This window comes from Nanorana parkeri, unplaced genomic scaffold (genome assembly GCF_000935625.1).
Source record: "Nanorana parkeri isolate BGI_ZX_2015 unplaced genomic scaffold, ASM93562v1 scaffold436, whole genome shotgun sequence".
Classification (NCBI taxonomy): Eukaryota; Metazoa; Chordata; class Amphibia; order Anura; family Dicroglossidae; genus Nanorana; species Nanorana parkeri.
The window spans coordinates 749229-769532 of record NW_017306704.1 but is presented as its reverse complement, the minus strand read 5'-3'; the positions used below and the strand labels follow the sequence as shown (position 1 = coordinate 769532).

The window sequence follows — 20304 nt, the reverse complement described above, 5'->3', positions numbered from 1 at the left end:
CCCTGTACCAAAATGATGCAGCACTAAGGTCTTCATGCCAGAAGAACACATATAATTGGAAAACCATTATTACAATTACTAATATACATTTGTCATAGAAAGTCTCCCTATCTGATCAGTGTGTTAAAGTTTGCTTGTTTTTTAAAAAAGTGGCTGGGTAAAGAGCAATAACAATGGTGGTTATAAATTATAAAAGGAAGCAATAAAATATTCCAATAGCAAAAAGATGCACCATGAGATCTACTCACGATCATTAAACAATCCAAAAATTGCTTTTTTCCATTTAAAATAAAAGGAGATATTGCTGAGTATTCAGAAATAGAAAATCAATGGTTTTGCCAGCGTCTATGCAAATCTCATACGTATAGGATTTTATAAGACTACACTGTGCCAATACACTGCATAAGTGTACCAAAGTGGCAGCCCACAGCGCATTTAGTATTCCAATGTAATACAAATCAATTGTATTGCTCTTTGATATCCCACATTGGTGTGGATATATAGTACATAAGAGAGTTATTATATTGTCATACAGTTCGTAATGAAGTGTCATCCAAAACAGGTAACCATGGACATGAACATGGATTCTCAGGCTCCTTCAAAGAAGAGAAAATCAAATGAAGAGCTGGTTGGTAAGTACTCTATACTCCATACTTTTATTGTTAGCCTTCATAATCCAATGCCTACGTTCAATACTTTACTGTTGTATTAAAGCACAATAAAACAATGACATTAATGACTTGCTGCAGCTTCTAATACACATTGTGAGAAGCTCACAGGGTGCAGTGAAATCAGAGTAAGCAAATTCAGTCCAGGAGAGGAGCCGGTACAACTCTGCAAGACTGAAGGGAAGGCCCAAGGTCAGGTTTAAGCTAAGAATTACACATTATTTTCCAAGTAAAACAATGAATTCAGCACGTTATTATTCTGAGTTGCCCCACTCAAGCGGCGGCCATATTGAGTGGGGCACGTGAGATTAATAACGTGCTGGATTACTGTGATCCTAGTTCATTTTATTACTTCATTGCTGTGCTGTATGTGTATAGGCCAATGTAGTTGGATCTGTATGTGCGTTATAATTAATCGATTAAGCGATTAAAAAAAACTTTGATTAATCGAACACAACATTTTTAATCATTACCAGCCCTATTAATTATACTTGGGACCTGAAGATACTCCAAAAGGGCCAGGGATGGATCTGAACTAACAAAAGTACTTGTGGTTCAGCACTGTCATTAACTTTAAAAGCTGTGGGAGGTTTACATTAAGGGGTCAACTCATCCCAAGCTGGTGTCTCAAATTGCAGGATTGTGAATTGTAGCACCACACTCTGTTTATTAGTCCAGTTACATCTTTAATTAATGTAGGGTTGCAGGGGTAGAATAGAAATATCCATTGCGTTTTGGGGGCTCATACTAATACCCCCTTCATCAGGGATTACTAAAGGAGAACATGTATCAGGAATGTGATGGCGTTGAATTGCATCCCATTGGTCCAGTGTGAGAGTACATAGAGTTGATTTGGCAGCACAACCAGCTGCTGATGAGCTCTATGTTGATGAGTCCTCTTTTTTTTACTTTGACAAGTTTTTTTGTATTTATATAACACTGTCATATTACACCAAGCACAGAATAATTAATGATGATAGCACATCACCAGGAACACATATACACAATGAGCTTGGGGCACAAAATGCCAAATATGTAGCATTTCTAGCAGATCAGGTTTTAAATGACTTGTAATATTTCTGCCATGCAGAACGTTGCTTTATTGTTACAGAAAACACATCCAGATGGAGAACCCGAATGGTAAACCAGCATCTGGTTACTGGTTTGACATTTACAAGTGGTGCTCAGAAACGATTTTATCATTTTTCCGAGAAGTCATATGAATGATATAAAATATTCAGCAATGATTGTATCTTTAGGCTGCATTCACACCAGAGGCTAATGCTGACTGGGGGAAGTTTTTGTAGATAATTGTATACAAATCTTCATGGCAATAACATATGAATACCGCATAATGAATGCACGAAAACCTTGGCAGCACTTAAAGTGACACTAAACTCAGGAGTTCAATTTTAAAAATGCATTCAAGACGAGTGATACACAAACAATATACATTTTCGTTAATAGTTAAGGTACTTGAATGCATTTTTAAAATTTAACTCCCGAGTTTAGTGTCACTTTAAATTTGTATCACATTAAAACGCTTACTTACTGTTCTGTTGTCACCCAAGGCTGCTTATGTTGGATTTGGACCACAGGACACCTCCTGCTCTCCATATTTTCATAATATGGGAGAGTTGTTCTGTAGTCCACAGAAGTGAACTGGCAATGCTAATAACACTGCTTAAAGGAGAACTATGAGGTGAGTGCTTTTCACTAGGGTTGCAGGGGTAGAATAGAAATATCCATTGCGTTTTGGGGGCTCATACTAATACCCCCTTCATCAGGGATTACTAAAGGAGAACATGTATCAGGAATGTGATGGCGTTGAATTGCATCCCATTGGTCCAGTGTGAGAGTACATAGAGTTGATTTGGCAGCACAACCAGCTGCTGATGAGCTCTATGTTGATGAGTCCTCTTTTTTTTACTTTGACAAGTTTTTTTGTATTTATATAACACTGTCATATTACACCAAGCACAGAATAATTAATGATGATAGCACATCACCAGGAACACATATACACAATGAGCTTGGGGCACAAAATGCCAAATATGTAGCATTTCTAGCAGATCAGGTTTTAAATGACTTGTAATATTTCTGCCATGCAGAACGTTGCTTTATTGTTACAGAAAACACATCCAGATGGAGAACCCGAATGGTAAACCAGCATCTGGTTACTGGTTTGACATTTACAAGTGGTGCTCAGAAACGATTTTATCATTTTTCCGAGAAGTCATATGAATGATATAAAATATTCAGCAATGATTGTATCTTTAGGCTGCATTCACACCAGAGGCTAATGCTGACTGGGGGAAGTTTTTGTAGATAATTGTATACAAATCTTCATGGCAATAACATATGAATACCGCATAATGAATGCACGAAAACCTTGGCAGCACTTAAAGTGACACTAAACTCAGGAGTTCAATTTTAAAAATGCATTCAAGACGAGTGATACACAAACAATATACATTTTCGTTAATAGTTAAGGTACTTGAATGCATTTTTAAAATTTAACTCCCGAGTTTAGTGTCACTTTAAATTTGTATCACATTAAAACGCTTACTTACTGTTCTGTTGTCACCCAAGGCTGCTTATGTTGGATTTGGACCACAGGACACCTCCTGCTCTCCATATTTTCATAATATGGGAGAGTTGTTCTGTAGTCCACAGAAGTGAACTGGCAATGCTAATAACACTGCTTAAAGGAGAACTATGAGGTGAGTGCTTTTCACTCCCCTCATAGTTCTAGCCGACCTGTGACAATAAGTCTGTCACAGGTCGGCTCAGTAAATCGGGAAGTGAGCGAACACATACCGGCGTTCGCTCACTTCTCGATCCTGTCGCAGCTCTCTGCCGTGACAGAGGAGGGGCTGGATTCCCCCCTCCCCGCTCCAATCCTCCAGCACTGACTGACGGAACGGACGGGGGAGAGGGCGGGTACACCTGGCTCTGCCTCTAGATAGGCAGAGCCAGCTGTCACTCACGCAGCTGGGCAGATCCAGACATAATTGTTGGGATCCGCTTCAGCTGCGGCGTCTCAGTATACCGCGAGCTGTAGCTCGCGGTATACTGAGCTTAGGGTGATGGGAGGACGCTAGTTTGTGTCCTCCCGTTACCCTAAGGAGAACTATGGGGAAGAGCCCTAACCCCATAGTTCTCCTTTAAGATTTCAATGCTACAGATGCACTGTATTGTCAGCTCGATACAGGAAGTTAGGAGCTCACTGGATTTCTGGCAGATCAACAGGCAGTTTGTCTGCACTTAGTGAACATAGTGAACATAACACTTTCAGTGGTTTATTTAACAGACAAAAAGGGAGAAGCACGCTTCTTTCACATTAGAGTCTACTGTCCAGCCTTCTCACACTAGCTGCCTTCACATCAGAAGCTCCTTTCACATTGAAGTCCATCCATCTCACACTAGGAGCCCTACCATCACATGAGAAGCCCCTCTTCACATCAGAAACTCCCTTCACATCACAAGCCACACCCCCAACCAACCTTCACACCAGGAACTTTCTTCACATGCGAATTTCAGCCGGTTCATCAAAAACCATCCACGATTTGCATACTGTATGGCCACTTAACCCTTCACAACTCTACCTAGAACTATTTTTAAAAAAAAGCAAAGGTTTGCCTGGAGTTGGGTTTACCTGACATTGGGAGACGCATGCAGTAAGATCTTATTGGCACTTCAGGACAGCGTCACAGGCCGTAGGCTTTAGGCAGCAATGCTAATGAATTTGGTTGGTACATGCGTGACCAGCAAGCATTACAAAGCTGTTTGTCAAATTATATCCTCAAAACACAGAGCAGCAATCAAGTAAAATGTAAAAGGCAAATCGAAAGTTACTTCTGGGTAAATGTATTCTCATTGAAAAGACTCTGTTGTTTTAAAACTGATGAAATAGACCCTGAACTTTCTTTTTGTCTTCACTTCTACTATTTATGGAGCAGCAAAAGTGTGCATGAAGCTTTAACATTTCTGCCAGAGCTCTTACTGTTCTCCGTTGGCAATACTGCATCAGATTGACCGTTGGCAATACTGCATTAGATTGAGCGTTGGCAATACTGCATCACATCGTCCGTTGGCAATACTGCATCAGATTGACCGTTGGCAACACTGCATCACATTGACCGTTGGCAACACTGCATCAGATTGACCGTTGGCAACACTGCATCACATTGACTGTTGGCAATACTGCATTAGATTGAGCGTTGGCAATACTGCATCACATCGACCGTTGGCAATACTGCATCAGATTGACCGTTGGCAACACTGCATCACATTGACTGTTGGCAATACTGCATTAGATGGAGCGTTGGCAATACTGCATCACATCGACCGTTGGCAATACTGCATCACATCGACCGTTGGCAATACTGCATCAGATTGACCGTTGGCAACACTGCATCACATTGACTGTTGGCAATACTACATTAGATTGACCCTTGGCAATACTGCATCACATTGACCGTTGGCCATACTGCATCAGATTGACCATTGGCAATACTGCATCAGATTGACCATTGGCAATACTGCATCAGATTGACCATTGGCAATACTGCATCAGATTGACCATTGGCAATACTGCATCAGATTGACCATTGGCAATACTGCATCAGCTTGACCATTGGCAATACTACATTAGATTGACCATTGGCAATACTGCATTAGATTGACCATTGGCAATACTGCATTAGATTGACCGTTGGCACTACTGCATCACATTGACTGTCTGCAATACTACATTAGATTGACCGTTGGCAATACTACATTAGATTGACCGTTGGCAATACTACATTAGATTGACCGTTGGCAATACTGCATAACATTGACCGTTGGCAATACTGCATAACATTGACCGTTGGCAATACTGCATCAGATTGACCATTGGCAATACTGCATTAGATTGACCATTGGCAATACTGCCCTAGATTAACTGTTGGCAATACTGCCCTAGATTGACCGTTGGCAATACTGCACTGTCCTTATCACTCCATGTCCCCATAGTCTGTTCCCATCACCCCTTAAAATCCCTTTTACTCCCCTACAATTTTCTGTTCTTGCCTCGAGAGCAAAAGGAGCCAGCCAAGTTTAAAATTTGGATAATGTTATTGTTTGGTGAATAGCTTTAGAAAGAGTTAAACATGTTGTCTTTAGGCTCATTAATATATTTCTCCAGTCAATATTAGAGATGGATAAAACCAAAACTCACATCTCTTCATTTCTTTCTCAGTAAGGAAGGAAGAAACCCACACCTGCCGTCTCTGTGGGGTAAAACGTGCACTTGTGCATAAAATACAAGGCAGGGCTTCCGGACAAGATAAAAAAAAATTCCTCCAGGCTAGCCAAAAGGCCTGTTCAAGAAAAGTTGTGCAGAAAAAAAGCTTTGACTGCCATGACCTAGTGTAAGTGTCACACAGTGAGGTCCCAACTTATGGTGATTTTCTGGCACACCTGGGATGGCACCCCCAGGGGGCACAGTGTAAGGAGATCTGAGGGCCGTATTTGCTCCGCCCAGCACTTCCACATCACTCGGCTCCGACCACCGCTGACAAGCTGTCGGCATAAGAAGACGGGGAGTTCAGTTGCTCAACGTCTCACTATTGTTGTGGATGCTGAGAAATTGGCCTCCACACGTCGGGACTCTCTCCCTCCCTGTGACTCACCTCTCCGGATTGAGCAGGACCACCTTTTCCTCACCACACCTGCTGTTCCTGATGTTCTCATAGTCAGGCTGCCGCACACCTTGCTCTCCCTCTCCTGAAGGTTACCAGTGGAATCCGCAGTTAGCAGCACATCCATTCCTGGCACTTTCTTTCTAATTGGCAGCTTTATGAGAATTTAGAATAGGAAAACTACACATCTCATCAGCCTTAACCAACCGCAAGTAACCTTATATCTGTTTAAATGCAAACCATCTGCTGTTACTCTGCATCCTTTTGTGTTACATGACCATGCACCTACAAATGCTTGTACAACTGCTGAATGATAGCTTGTCTAAAAGTTGCAACTACATCGCTAATGCATAAACACATTTCATTTTTCCTTTTGTACCACTTCCCACAACCTTGTGCATATTGAACATATCACTACACCTTGTTTATCGTTTCCACATAAACCTCCAACAGTGTCTGATGTAGCCAGTCCCTGCTCATACCTCTCTAATCATTAGAGTTAATGTTTCAGGACTGAAAAAAAACTGAATCACTGTCATAAACTACTTACAATTGGGGCGAGATAAGAAGCTGCAGTTGAGAATCCATTGATAGCGTGCGATAACGTGTTGAACCCTGACACACAGCGCCGGGGGCTCTCCACGTTATCCAGACCATTAGTGGACCAGATAGACCTATTTAAATCAGGAATCAATGGACCCCTCGTAGGGAAGCATTGCTGACTCCCTCCTCAACAGCTGGATGCTTTGGGTTTCTTCTCACTGCTAGGAACGCTCAGGACCCTATCATACCAGGTAGAGTATTCTGCAGCCAGCCATTCCAACCATAAGGCCACAACAGTGGCCCATTTTCCCTTCTGGACGCTATTAAGAACAGATACTACACCTACACTACAAAGGCTGAGAAACGTGAGGAGAAGAATATGGGATGGCTGTAGTTGACTTTGTCTTTGTTTGTTCACCTTTCACTATAACCAGTGTGACTGGTCCCTAATCAGTGGTATTTTTTGTCCTTCAGATGCTATGAAAGGTGATATCGGTGTTTGTGGCTGGATTATTCTCATCCTATCTTCCCTGTTTGCTGCCATTACTTTCCCACTTTCCATCTGGTTCTGTGTTAAGGTATAGTTCAATTATTAAATCATGGTAAAGAAAAACCTAATAGGTAGAACAAGTCACATTTTATATTATCATTTGTATAGATAATTAAAGAATATGAACGGGCCGTTGTATTTCGCTTGGGCCGTATCACCTCAGGAAAACCCAGTGGCCCAGGTAAGAGCCATCGATGCATCAAAAGAGTACTTGCTGTAAATACTACCGGGAGGATTTGATAAAATATCACATATTATTATAATAATAATTCTGTGTAAAGTACACACATTGTTGGAAAGAAAGTATGAACTTTGTACTGACAATCTTCTTTTGATATACAGGAATAATATTCATTCTGCCCTGCACTGACACTTTCATTAAGGTGGATTTAAGGGTAATATCATTTGCAATCCCGCCACAAGAGGTAAGTGTGTTATTGCCTCCAATGTATAGTCATATTCCAAATGATTATAAATAAATACATTGCAGCTCTGTAATTGACAATTATATTCCAGGACCACTGTGCTGGCTGGGAGTATCTGAGGGCCGCTTGTAACTCACCTCAGTGTTTATAGAGATGGCTTCCCTGCTAATCAGGAAACCGGGTGGTGAGTCTTTACACGCTGCCCGCCTTCCCGGATACTCAGGAAGCCAGGTGGCGAGTCATTACAAGTTTTGATAAAGTAATGAAGAATTTATATATATATATACATATAGTAAACTTCCCATTATCCAGCATTAAAGCAACCAGAAATCTTAAGCAAACAGAAAAAACTAAATTGAGGACATAACATGTCATTAGTTTTTTTTGCCAGTTGCTTGACAGACATGTGCACACTACAAAATGTTGTTGGCAACTTGGTTCTTGAGAGTTAATAGTAAGTCTCAAGCAACCAGAAACTACAGTTATCTGATATCTACCAACCCGATGGGTACCGGATATATATATAGTATTTGCACCTGTAATATATTTTTTATTTCTTCATCTTTTTTTATTTTATTAAGTTTTTGCAAATACTTAGTTGCTTCTGTTTTCTTATAGATCCTAACTAAAGACTCTGTTACAACAACAGTGGATGGTGTTGTGTACTATAAGATTGAGAATGCGATAAAATCAGTGGCAAATGTCAACAATGTCCATGTAGCTACTGCCCAGCTAGCCCAAACCACTCTGAGGAACATTCTGGGGACACAGACCCTTTCCAGCATCTTGTCAAACCGCGAGGAGATTGCCCACAATATTCAGGTAGGATTGCCATCCAAGTTTACAAACTGAAAGGTAGTTATAGTGACTTTCAGACAAAACCTTTTTTCTAGGTTTTTTTTATGAGAAAGTATCCCCACCATTGAGATTTCCTGTTACTTACTGTCTCAGAGACACAAGAGGATGTGAGTAGGAATCTCCCGGAAGTGCCCAGAGAAATCCCAGTTTTCACAGTTGTCACCAGTATAGGTGTCCCAGTTGGTAGATATCCCCTCTCTGCCAGTGACACCGGTAACATTTTGGGTTTTCCCTTACTCTCTTTCCTGGTGATTACAAAAAGTGAATACGGATCTCCCTAGAAGGAACACAAACAGGAATTAAAACCTTTAATAGGTTCTAGTCATCTATCCATAACTAAGAAAGAAGTCTTTAGATGACAATCTACTTTAAAGGCATTTTCTCCTTTAAAGAAAGCCTATTTCCAAGAATACTTTTTCAGGCCTCAAGTCATTGATTAGATAAATGTAGTTTATGTCATTATATATGGAGAGACAGTGTTAAATGAAGCCTTAAAAATACACAGGTGTTTCTAAGAGGGTGGGTGTCCTTGAAGCTGAAGAAGGCCATGGAGTGTATACAGGCTTTGGTTTGTATAAGAGCATTGTGAACAATAGGCTTTCACAAAGCATTTGCAATGCTTTCAGCGGTCAGTTACTGTCATGTATATTTGTAGGATGAAGTTGTGTTCACATACTTATTTTATAGTTAATAGATTCATAAATGGAACAAAGTTTTTGTGCAGTAATTGGACTAATCCATCCTATGTCTTCTAGTCGATTCTGGATAATGCTACCCATCAATGGGGGGTGAATGTGGAACGGGTAGAAATGAGGGACGTTCGTCTGCCAGTGCAGATGCAGAGAGCGATGGCGGCGGAGGCCGAAGCTGTACGAGAGGCCAGAGCTAAGGTAATGATTGCCAGATATTAGACAAAATGTACTCCTAGAAAAAAAATATGCCTTTAGTGGGCATATTTAAAAAGCATATGACTTACACTAAACATTCACTGGTGGTCACCATATCACATGCATAAAACATGTACTTGGAATATTCACCTGCAGTGATTGTTTGGTGAATATTAGATTCACCTGCAGTGATTGTTTGGTGCTTCATTGCTTTATACATATGCCCCTGGGCTGACATTTGTAAGTATGGCTTTTACTTCAAGCTGGTTCCAAAGCATTACATTGTATCTATGACATTTCAGATTGTTTCTAAGTCCTTAACTGCATATCAGATTTTTAATTATCACGAGATTAACCCGTAGTTTGCAATTTTCTCATTTTCAACCTTTTATCAGCCTCTTGTAATCTCCTGTACAAAAGCATTCAGACAGAGGGAGGAAAAGCAGCACAAGGAGCCAATCGGGTGTGCTGCAGTGCAAGCGGTATGCTGATAAGGAGGACATAGCAGAGTGACAGAGAGATGAACTCATAAGTGTGCTGCTTCTCCTTTCACTGTCCAGTCACAGGGTGGGGGCATTTGATATCTAATAAAGCATTTGAGCATGAAGCTGTGTGTGGAACTTGTGTTACATTTGCTGTGAACCGAGGTGGACATGCCCTTTGCTGAGCACCAGCATTTCCTATCTCATCCATGATATTGGTCTGTTTGCGATATATTTTTCATATGCCTCCTTTCACTTTTACAGATAGTAGCAGCTGAAGGTGAGATGAACGCCTCACGGTCTCTGAAGGAAGCTTCCATCGTGCTCTGTGAATCTCCAGCAGCTCTACAACTGCGCTACCTGCAAACCTTAACCACGATTGCCTCCGAGAACAATTCCACAATTATATTCCCCATCCCCATTGACCTGCTGCAAGGTCTGAGTAGGAAATGATCAGACCTAGTCCAGTCTGTGGATTCAAATACATTGTAAATAGAAAGCTCGGCCATTCCCCATAAATAATAGGTGTTAGATAGTCCCAGAAAGAAAATAAGGAATATCTGTGCATATATAATAGAAAGATATTGTGGAGGAGACACGGAAATGTATTAATGGCTCTTGTTTAAATATTAAGTTAACACAAATAATAGATTGGTTTGCTTCTCTATAACTCCCCATACATTCCAAGTCATGACTAGGGATGAGCATCCCCTGCCCCACAGCTGCATATAAACAAAGGGGATGCTTGTGCTTATGTCATTGACCTCATATGGTCACATGGCCATATAAGGTAAATGTAATTGACCAAATATAGCTGTGTGGTCACATAAGGTCAATTACATCACTTAATTCGACCCCTTTGCACAAGGACAGCTGATTGGGCAGCAGTGAAAGAATCTTCTTTCCATGTTCAGGGGAGCTCAGGTTTGAACTGGGATTTAGCCAAGTCACAAAAAAAGTCAATTTTAACTCTTGGCGCTAGAGATTAACATCACACAATCCTCCAGGAGTAGTCTTTCTTGTAAAATATCCACATCTTTTGGAGAGGCTGCTCATCAAAGAGACTCTGGGGGTTCTCATCAGATGCATAAAAGACAAAAGCAACAAAGCGCCACCTCCTTGTGTGAAATCTTTTTTTATTTGAATAATAAAAACAGTTAAAAATACTCACAGTTGTAAAATATAAGTCACGCTTGTCAATAGGAGACCACAAGATCAATGTCTAAAGAATGTTAGGCTCTGACTGCGCTTAAAAAGCTGCTTCCGATCACATCACCATACCATCGTGCCACCGGCTGCTTTTAGGCTGGATTTCCAAATTGTGAGTATTTTTAGCCGTTTTTATTATTCAAATAAAAAAGGATTTCACACAAGGAGGTGGTGCTTTGTTGCTTTTGTCTTTTATGCATCTGATGAGAACCCCAGAGTCTCCAAACCTGAGCTCATCCCTATCATGACTGAATTTAGTATATCAACATATTGGTGTGATCCAATAAGTGGATCTCTCTAGCTGTGTCCAGCCATGATGTTTTCCATGGCCAGCCAGTCCTCGTCTTCCTGGAACATGTGACATCTATACGGGGAACACCCAAAACTTAGGCAGTCTGGTTGAATATTTCACCAGTGTGTTATCTCTCCCCAGAACTCTGGTGGGGACATTTCTGTACCCATTCGGGCTTACTCATGGTGTTAAATAAGTTATTCCTCAACCTATAGCCGGCTTGCATCCACAGTTGTTATAGCTATTCTGACTTTTTATACTTGACAATTTTTCATCCAGCAGTACATAGCAAGTGTCCTAATTTTCAAAGCCATAAAGAAGGGGGGCTTTCAAGACTCCTTGAAAGTTTCCCCCTTGGTTTACTGAATGAGGTGAAGCTCTGCTGACTTCTGACATCCAATAATTTGCAAGTTAAAATACTGTTTTTTAATATTTTATTTTTCACATGATTGGGTATTCTTTGAAATCTCACCACAATTACCAAGTGAGGAAAACTTCCCCTGCAAAGTGCAAAATTCCGAGCAAACAGCCTATTTGTCTTTTGTAAATCAACCTCATTGGCGTGTTTTGTGAATATTTGAGCAAAAAAAGGATGCAATTTAAAAGACCTAGTCCTAGGATTTGCACATTTGGCAATTTCACATTGTTTGATATAGAAAGATGAAGAATCCATAGTCCCGCATGTAAATTACTGTGAGGGCTGACTGACACTAGTGGTGGGTCCCAGCATTCATGAAAGCCATAAGTGGACGGGCAGATATCTACCCACTCATCATTCTGTCCACTCCTAGATTATTCAAATCGAATTCTTTGACCTGAATAGCTCCGTGCACTTTGATAACCAATAATCTCAATTTCACCACAATTATTGACTACATTCATCTAGACATATATTTTATTACAGGGTTGTAAAAGATTTATACAGGATTATATATTGTAATATTTATTATGTTTTAGAAACCAGACGGGAATGACTAACAGAACAAATGTTTATATGTACAAACCTTAAGTGTAATTGTTGATCATAAATCTGCTGCTAAAGAAGTATATACGTGTTGCAGGTCTGTCTGTGATTAAACATACATGAAATGTTTAATAGAAAATCACCTGTCTCCTTTTTATTATAGGGGGGTGCAGTTTTAAAATATTTTTAGATACATATGTGAAAAAGATCAATATTCTGCAAAGATTCTTATTAATGTATACAGTATAAAAGTATTAAAAGCCTCCTTTCTATGTATAGTTTGTAATGATCTATTTTCCAGCGGGGTTTTGATCCTTCGTTTTGATCCATCTTGCCGCTAACTGAAAAACAACAAACTTTTTACAGTTATGATTGGTGGCAACAGACCATGTGATCTAGGCTGCCTAGGCAGGCAGCTGGGGAACAACACTTATAATTTATAGTGTTTTTTAAATTAAAATAATACATTGATTTGTTAATACTGACATGCGCTCTATTGATTTATGTAAAGTGTGAACTTATACAGATTGGTAAGCTTTAATGGGCTGGCAAATCAGAGCTATTATACATATTGCAAATGCCTGTTGTATCATTTTTAACACCTAATAGTAAGGCAATAGTAGTCAATCGAGCGCACAAGATTTTATCTGAGTAATTGAACAATAAACATAGTGTATGTGGAACTCATCTTAAAGTGTATGTAAAGCCAATACTTTTTTTAGATTAGGATAGAGTGGGAAAAGGTTAAACCCTCTGCCAAGCTTATGGCACATTCTCTTTTTGCCCTGGGGACCACAGTCACTGAGACAGGGCAAATTTTAAATCACAATTTTTTTTTTAACTTTTGGATTGCGTGTACAAGGATTAGAACCTTTGTTAGGTTTATACTGTGGTCGGTGTCCCCTCCCTATTTGTCCTGATAATCACTGTCCAGTAATCACCAGTATTGAAAGGGATGGGAAATCCAGAATATGTAAGTTACCAGAACAAGAGGAGAAAAGGTTAAATCTTCCAATTGGGGTGATGACTATCTAAGATGACATTTTCTCACTTTATTGAGATTTTCTCTCAATTGTTGGGTCCATGAGGCAGAAAGCGAAGAGAATCTCCCCAATGGGACACGGCAAAAAAAAAAAATAAGAGGGGTTTAACGCTGCCGTACTCTATGGAAAAAAAAACTTGGAAGAAAATAATTTGGCTGTGGTTATACTTCACTTTGCTCAGCAATTGCTTATTTAAGGCAATGTCAGGTAGTTTCTTTTATTTAAAGGGTCAACTCACACAGACTTAAAATCTTAGAGGGTTGTTCACTAAGCTGGCAAAGGCAGCCAAGTGAACAACCGAGCCGAAGTGAACAGAGCCGAACGTTTGGCTATTCACTCCGGCTCAGTACGGCTGATTTCAGCCATACATCAGAGCCGCAGTGCAGAAGGAGTTCCACTCAGCCGATCCAATAACTGGATCGGCTGAGCCGAAGCTCCGGCAGCTCACTCGCTGCCGTTCGTCCCTATTCTCATAGGGGCTGAACGGCAGTGAGTGAATAGCCGAATGCTGCCGAGCGGCATTCGGCTCGCTACCTCCGAGGTAGCGAATAGAAAAAATTTAAATAAATGTAAGAAAAAAAAACCTGTTAAAAAATGATTTAAATAAATGTTAAAAAAAGAAATATTAAAAAAGTTAAGAAAATAATACAAAATGATTTTAAGAAAAGAAAAAAAGCCAGCGATTCCCCTCCCAAACAATACCAGACCCTTGAAACCAGACCAAAAAAAGGGGAAAAGAAGCTTGGGGTTCCCCCTCAAAGTCATACCAGGCCCTTAAGGTCTGGTAAGATTTTAAAGTAGTAACCCAACCCCCAAAAATGGGAGGGGGGAAATGTGAGGTCCCCCCTAAAATTTGAAACCAGACCCTTGATCCAAGCACAGGCCAGGTAGGGCAGGAAAGGGGGGGGACAAGCATGCCCCCCCCCCCTCCCTGCCATACCAGGCCACATGCCCTCGGCACTGGGAGGGTGTTTTTCCAGGGTCGCCCCTGGAAAAGCACCTTGTTCCCGTGCCGAACGGGACAAGGATCTCTTCCCCACAAGCCCTGGGGCGTTGGTTGTGGGGGTGCGGGCAGGGGGGCTTATTCACATCTGGTTACCACTTTAATAAAGGGGCACCCAGATGCGGCCCCTCCCTTGTGAATAAGGGGTACTTATACCCCTACCTATTCACTAAAGGGTTAAATAAAAATGTAAATAAAAAGACTTCCAGAAGTTTTTTTTAAATAAATTAGAAAAAAATTGCCGTCTGGAGACGGCAACCCGCAGATGCTGCAGTGCCGTCCGTCCGTCTTTTTACTACGGGCGGACGGCAAGAGGTTAAGAACAAGAATTTTCAGTAAGTAAAATAGTAAAAAGGAGGCCAGACTTTCAAAAAAATAGCGGTGACATGACGGCTGGCTCCGTCCAACTGTTTACATGTAATGACAGCCCAGTGTCCTCGAGGACGCTGGGCTGTCATTAAAGGATAAACAGGGATGAGCCAGGTGTCACTATGGCTCAGCCAAGCCAAAGCATTCGCGTTCAGCTCGGCTGCGGTACAGGCTATTGTGAATAGCCCACACAGCCGCCCTTTGATTCGACTGAACCGATGGGTTTAGGCGGCCAAAGCGAGCCAAGGATCAGTCGAAGCTACGGCTGGATCCTTCGGCTCCTTTGTGAATAACCCCCTTTGTTTTTTTTAATATGCTGGGAATAAAGTGGTGTACTTTGGGCCAACTGATTCTAAAATGAATCTCTGTAGGATTAAACTCAAGAGGCTATTCTTTCATAAATCCCCTGTGATTTCAGTCTAAAGCCACATAGCCTTACTCAAGCTGGATTCAAAATGACCATTGTAGGAGATTAAATCAACCACTCAAACACAAATAGGGAAAAACAACAGTTTATTGCAGACCACATGGTGGCTCTAGGTCCAAGATACAAATTAGTTTTATAATTGCTGCAAAACTGAGTACAAACATTGGGAAACTGCAAGATAATGTTAGATATTCAGTGCTGTATGATAGAGAACATTTATGAAAACCATTTTTATAAATGCAGTTAGTACAGAACTAGATTGTATTACTACAAAAATATTCCCATTGATACGAAATGACATAAAGACACAAATAGAGGCACAGGTGCACTAAAAATGTATGTGCAGCAGCTCACACATATGAAGGTGTATGTGTATATATATATCTATATGTATATATACATATAGATATATATCTATATATACACACAGAAAAAGCACCATTAAATATCAACTGTATAACAGTATTCTTTGTACAGATCTGTTAGGGTTAAAACATGAGGATGACTTTAAATCATTTGGAAAATTATTATTATTATTAGGAAAAAGATTTGTCAGAGGTGTACTTGCCAAAAACTCAAAGACCCCATTGAGACCTGTGCATTGAAAGATGGTTTTGAAAAGCACCCCAATGCAACTAAACACACAGGCGCGTTAGAGCACCACATTGCACAGATATGATGCACCTGTGTGTTATTTTATGTATTTATTTATTACAGGTATTTATATAGCACTGACAATTTGCGCAGAACTTTACATCCTGCACATTCACATCAGTCCCTGCCGTCAAGGAGCTTACAATCTAAGTTCCCTATTGTACACGCATACAGGTCCAATTTAGACAGGAGCCAATTAACATTCCAGCATGTCTTTGGAGTGTGGGAAGAAACTAGAGTATCCAGAGGAAACCCATGCAAGCACAGGGAGAACATGCACACTCCTTGCAGATAGTGTCCTGAACAGTATTCAAACCAGGGACCCCAGTGTTGCAAGGCAGAAGTGCTAACCACTAAGCCTCTGTGCATGGTCGTATGGTGCAGTGCGTTGAAAAATAAAAGGTGCAGGTTTTTATTTTCATGCATTGAAGTGGACTGTCAGATCATTCAAAATGAATGGGCTGGCTTAAAGGGTATTTCACTTTTGCAGTCAAATTTGATAAACCCCCCTATACGGTATGTTTGTTGTGTGTTCCCATTCGCACAGCATACCTAAAAATAATAATAATAAATATTCCCTACATTTTTAGTTGTTTCTTTGCAGCAGGATTGGTTGCAAAGGGCAGTACAGACTTTTCTTATCTATAAGACTTACTGTAAACTGAGGAGCCCCTGGTAGCATTTAAAAACATAAGAAGCTGCAGATTTTCTGGGGTAGTATGTGAATATAATATATGCAGAGCGTACACCCAAGTAAGAGTTCAGTAAGCCTTAGGTAACTTAGACTTAAAGTAAACCTGTCATTAAATAAATACTTATTTCCTATGGTCCTCAGCTCCATCTAGGGGCCATAATGCGATATTGCATTACAAAATAAAGTTTTTGGCTCTATACATTCACATTCATTCTCAGAGATTGGTTGGGTGAATGACTCTGCAAATTGTTTATAAATAGACCCCATTGTGTATTATTTGGTTGGTGGGGCTACTCATCCTCGCACTTTACTGTATTCAAATCTTTCAGAAATGTGTCACATGAAGAAATGTAATCAGGATAAAACATTGTTCTATGTATTCTAATCTTAACATGCTAACAAAGAATAAGGCACAATACATTTCAGCATGTGTGTGTGATTTCAGCATGTGATGACTTCTCATAATGAACAAAGAGGATAAATGGGACTGTGACTATATCGTAACCTGTACAAAGATGGGGCTTAATTCATAAGCGTGTCCAACAGTCCACAGCTTTGATTAGATTTTACCTTTCATCTGCTCTAAGAAATCAGAACAATGAAAGATGATATAGGTTACTGTTCTTTGCACATCCTTCTTGTCTATTTAGGGGACAGTCAGACTGGGGTTCTTGACCTAAGTTTCAAATCGCAAGATCCCTACCATCAACTGTCTGCAACCAAATCTAACAGTGACTAAGCCACTTGATGTGACTGTCCTCTATACATATGTGGACTTTGTGTCATGACTGAACTTTTATGGGCAGGCTAGACATACAGTAAGTTTAAAGCACACCTATACCCATCACTTTTTGGGGCTTTGGATAAAGTAGGGAAGGCTTAGAACTGCTAGGTTTTCATTGCTGCCTTTGTTCCCATTGGAGAGACGATTGGGATTTAACTGTGTAAGACATTAAGGTGACACTAAACTCAAGAGTTAAATATTGAAGTCCCTTAACTATTAACAAAAATGTATCTTATTTGTGTATCACTCGGCTGTAAATCCCCAAATCATCTCTGAATTGGTGCCAACACTGTCCTTCCTTCTGGAGGGGGGCTACTTTTGTTCCCCATGGTCCCTGTGTGTGTTGTAAAGTAGCCACCACTCCAAGCTCGCTCCCATGGCGGACTACAATCTCAATACAAATTAGTAAACAACAGTAAGATTGTAGTCCACCACAGGAGTGAGCTTGGAGTGGTGACTACTTTACAACACACACAGGGACCATGGGGAACAAAAGTAGCCCCCCTCCAGAAGGAAGGACAGTGTCAGCACCAATTCAGAGATGATTTGAGGATCTACAGCCGAGTGATACATGAATAAGATACATTTTTGTTAATAGTGAAGGTACTTGAATGTATTTTTATCATGTAACTCCTGAGTTTAGTGTCACTTTAAATATTAAAAAAATGTTCCCCATACCAGTGAAGGAGATAAACATGTATACAGACGGTACAATTTACATTTTCATAAAAAAAACATTCATCAGTATATTAAACTAAAACAAGTGCTTACTTACTGTATAGTGTATGACTATATAGACATGAATGTAGTGGACCGTATGGCCCTATATGACCCTATAACACTAATGAGGACATATTGGCTTATTCGCTATACAAAACAATGTATGTGTGAAAAGCCTCAGGCAGTCATTCCCTGAAACATGGGTTACATTGTCAATGACTTGAACCTGTTCAGCATCATTGTGAACTATATCACTGCCCCAGTACTGCAATGCCACCATTCAATAATGGCTGCTTCCACCAGTGCATTCCGCACCATGACATTCACTTTAAGCTACCCCAACATGGGAGTGCCTCCCCCCCCCCATGCACTGGTGAGTGATCAGAAGGTCCCTTTATCACACATCTACTTTCTAACGCTCATTGAACAAGCTCCCCATTGACAGTGAAGTATAGTAAAGCATTATCCCTGCACTCACATCAGAAAAAAAGGTGAGTTGTGTGGAAATTTTTAATCCGTTCAGTTCGACTCTAAGGCCTTGACATTATACATTGTGATTGTCTGTACTTCATTCCCTGTTTTTGGCACCCAAAAAATTTGGCAACTGGACATCCTGTATAGGAAGCTTTGCTTATACTCCTGAGATTCGCTAAGTGTATTCTGTTTAATGAATGCAATTTAATGAAGGCAATTCTAGAGGAAGAGTTAGTACAATTAGAGTAAGGCCTACGTAATGTATCTACCAACTTGGTCAACAGAAAGTTTAAAAACCAAATGGGGAAGCCAAGTATTAAAGAGGAACATAAATGTCCTCAGTTATGATTTGGGCAACTGGACTTCCACACAAAGACCAAATGCCATAAACATGACTAGACAATGAAAAATGAACATAGTATAAACCGGTATGAAGAGGAACCTTAGACTTGGCACCATGCTACACAAGACCTATGCAATTCATAATATAATCTTTATGTTTATTGTGCACATTGTTACAAATCTATGTTATCATAGTTATATCTTTTAAGCGACTCAATGATTTCCAAAACAATAATAAATTACTTGTTCCCAAAATGTAACTAGAATACACATTGGCCTTTACACAACAAGTATAAGGAGAAACATGCACAGAAATCAGTTTTCATTAGTCTGACTAAATCAAACTGCTAACTGCTGATTTATGATTGGTCGTTATGGGATACTGCACATCGTTGGTCTTTGCATTATGCTACTAAATACAGTAAAATGACTAGAATGACCTGGTAATTTAACAATCAAAATAAATACATCAACATTTTGATACAGGGAATTGTTCTGATTGCCGTGGATGGTCAAAAAGATTTTTTTGTAGGAATTAAATAAAAAGAAGTTGTAGGAATTGTCAGAAACTGAATCTGATGGACATCTGTCATTTTGTTTTAACATTAACTATATGACTACATTTCTAGTGTTGGTTCAGTTGAACCTTGTCTTGTGTGACTGTTTATTCCTAAAATTCCTACAGCAGTGAGGACACCCTGAAAATAATACCTATCTTCCTGTACGACCATCATGACCATTATTTTGTAATATCACACAAAGAGCAATGGTGCATAGTAATCTAAAGCAAACAGATATCAGCTTTTAGCCATTTCACATCATTGGCCAATAAAAGAAGATTCTGGATTGGTTGGTATGGAATACTGGACTTTGACCACTGTTCTTTGTCTTATTAAAGTGCACCTGCAGTTTAGAAGCAAACGCTATGCTACAAAGTATCAGAGAAGACTGACACTGGTCTTTTAATTAAAGAGTTTTAGAGTATTTTGTGGAGGATGTTGTTAAAGTGTATGTAAAGCCAATTTTTCTAAAGGAAATATTTTCTTGTTACCTCCTGTTCCTGTGACAACTCTAGAATGTTTGATTTCCCATTACTTTCACATCTAAAAGAACAAAATAATGGTTTTACACACATTTATTATGGCAGAACTATGGAGAATGGATCGTGGGAGAATTTGGCACTTACAAGTATTTATTTTTTTAATGCACAATATTCTGCGTAAACGTGG

At 40.0% G+C, this 20304-nt stretch overlaps 1 protein-coding gene across 1 annotated transcript; it reads left to right on the top strand.

Annotated features, from left to right (window-relative positions):
• Window positions 1-568: 568 nt before the first annotated feature.
• Window positions 569-10599, top strand: STOML3 (stomatin like 3). Its single transcript, XM_018560174.1, has 7 exons — window positions 569-632; window positions 7373-7476; window positions 7557-7629; window positions 7791-7873; window positions 8492-8695; window positions 9487-9621; window positions 10365-10599. The coding sequence occupies exons 1-7, from the start codon at window positions 569-571 to the stop codon at window positions 10551-10553; spliced, it is 852 nt and encodes a 283-aa protein (XP_018415676.1). The 3' UTR covers window positions 10554-10599.
• Window positions 10600-20304: the final 9705 nt, after the last annotated feature.

What these genes read in the sequence shown, in the direction of transcription:
- STOML3 (XM_018560174.1), top strand. Translation starts at nt 569, where the DNA reads ATGGACATGAACATGGATTCTCAGGCTCCTTCAAAGAAGAGAAAATCA. An exon ending in AGGAAAACCCAGTGGCCCAG is followed by an intron (nt 7,630 to 7,790) that starts GTAAGAGCCATC and finishes TTTGATATACAG; the next exon opens with GAATAATATTCATTCTGCCC. An exon ending in AGATTGCCCACAATATTCAG is followed by an intron (nt 8,696 to 9,486) that starts GTAGGATTGCCA and finishes TATGTCTTCTAG; the next exon opens with TCGATTCTGGATAATGCTAC.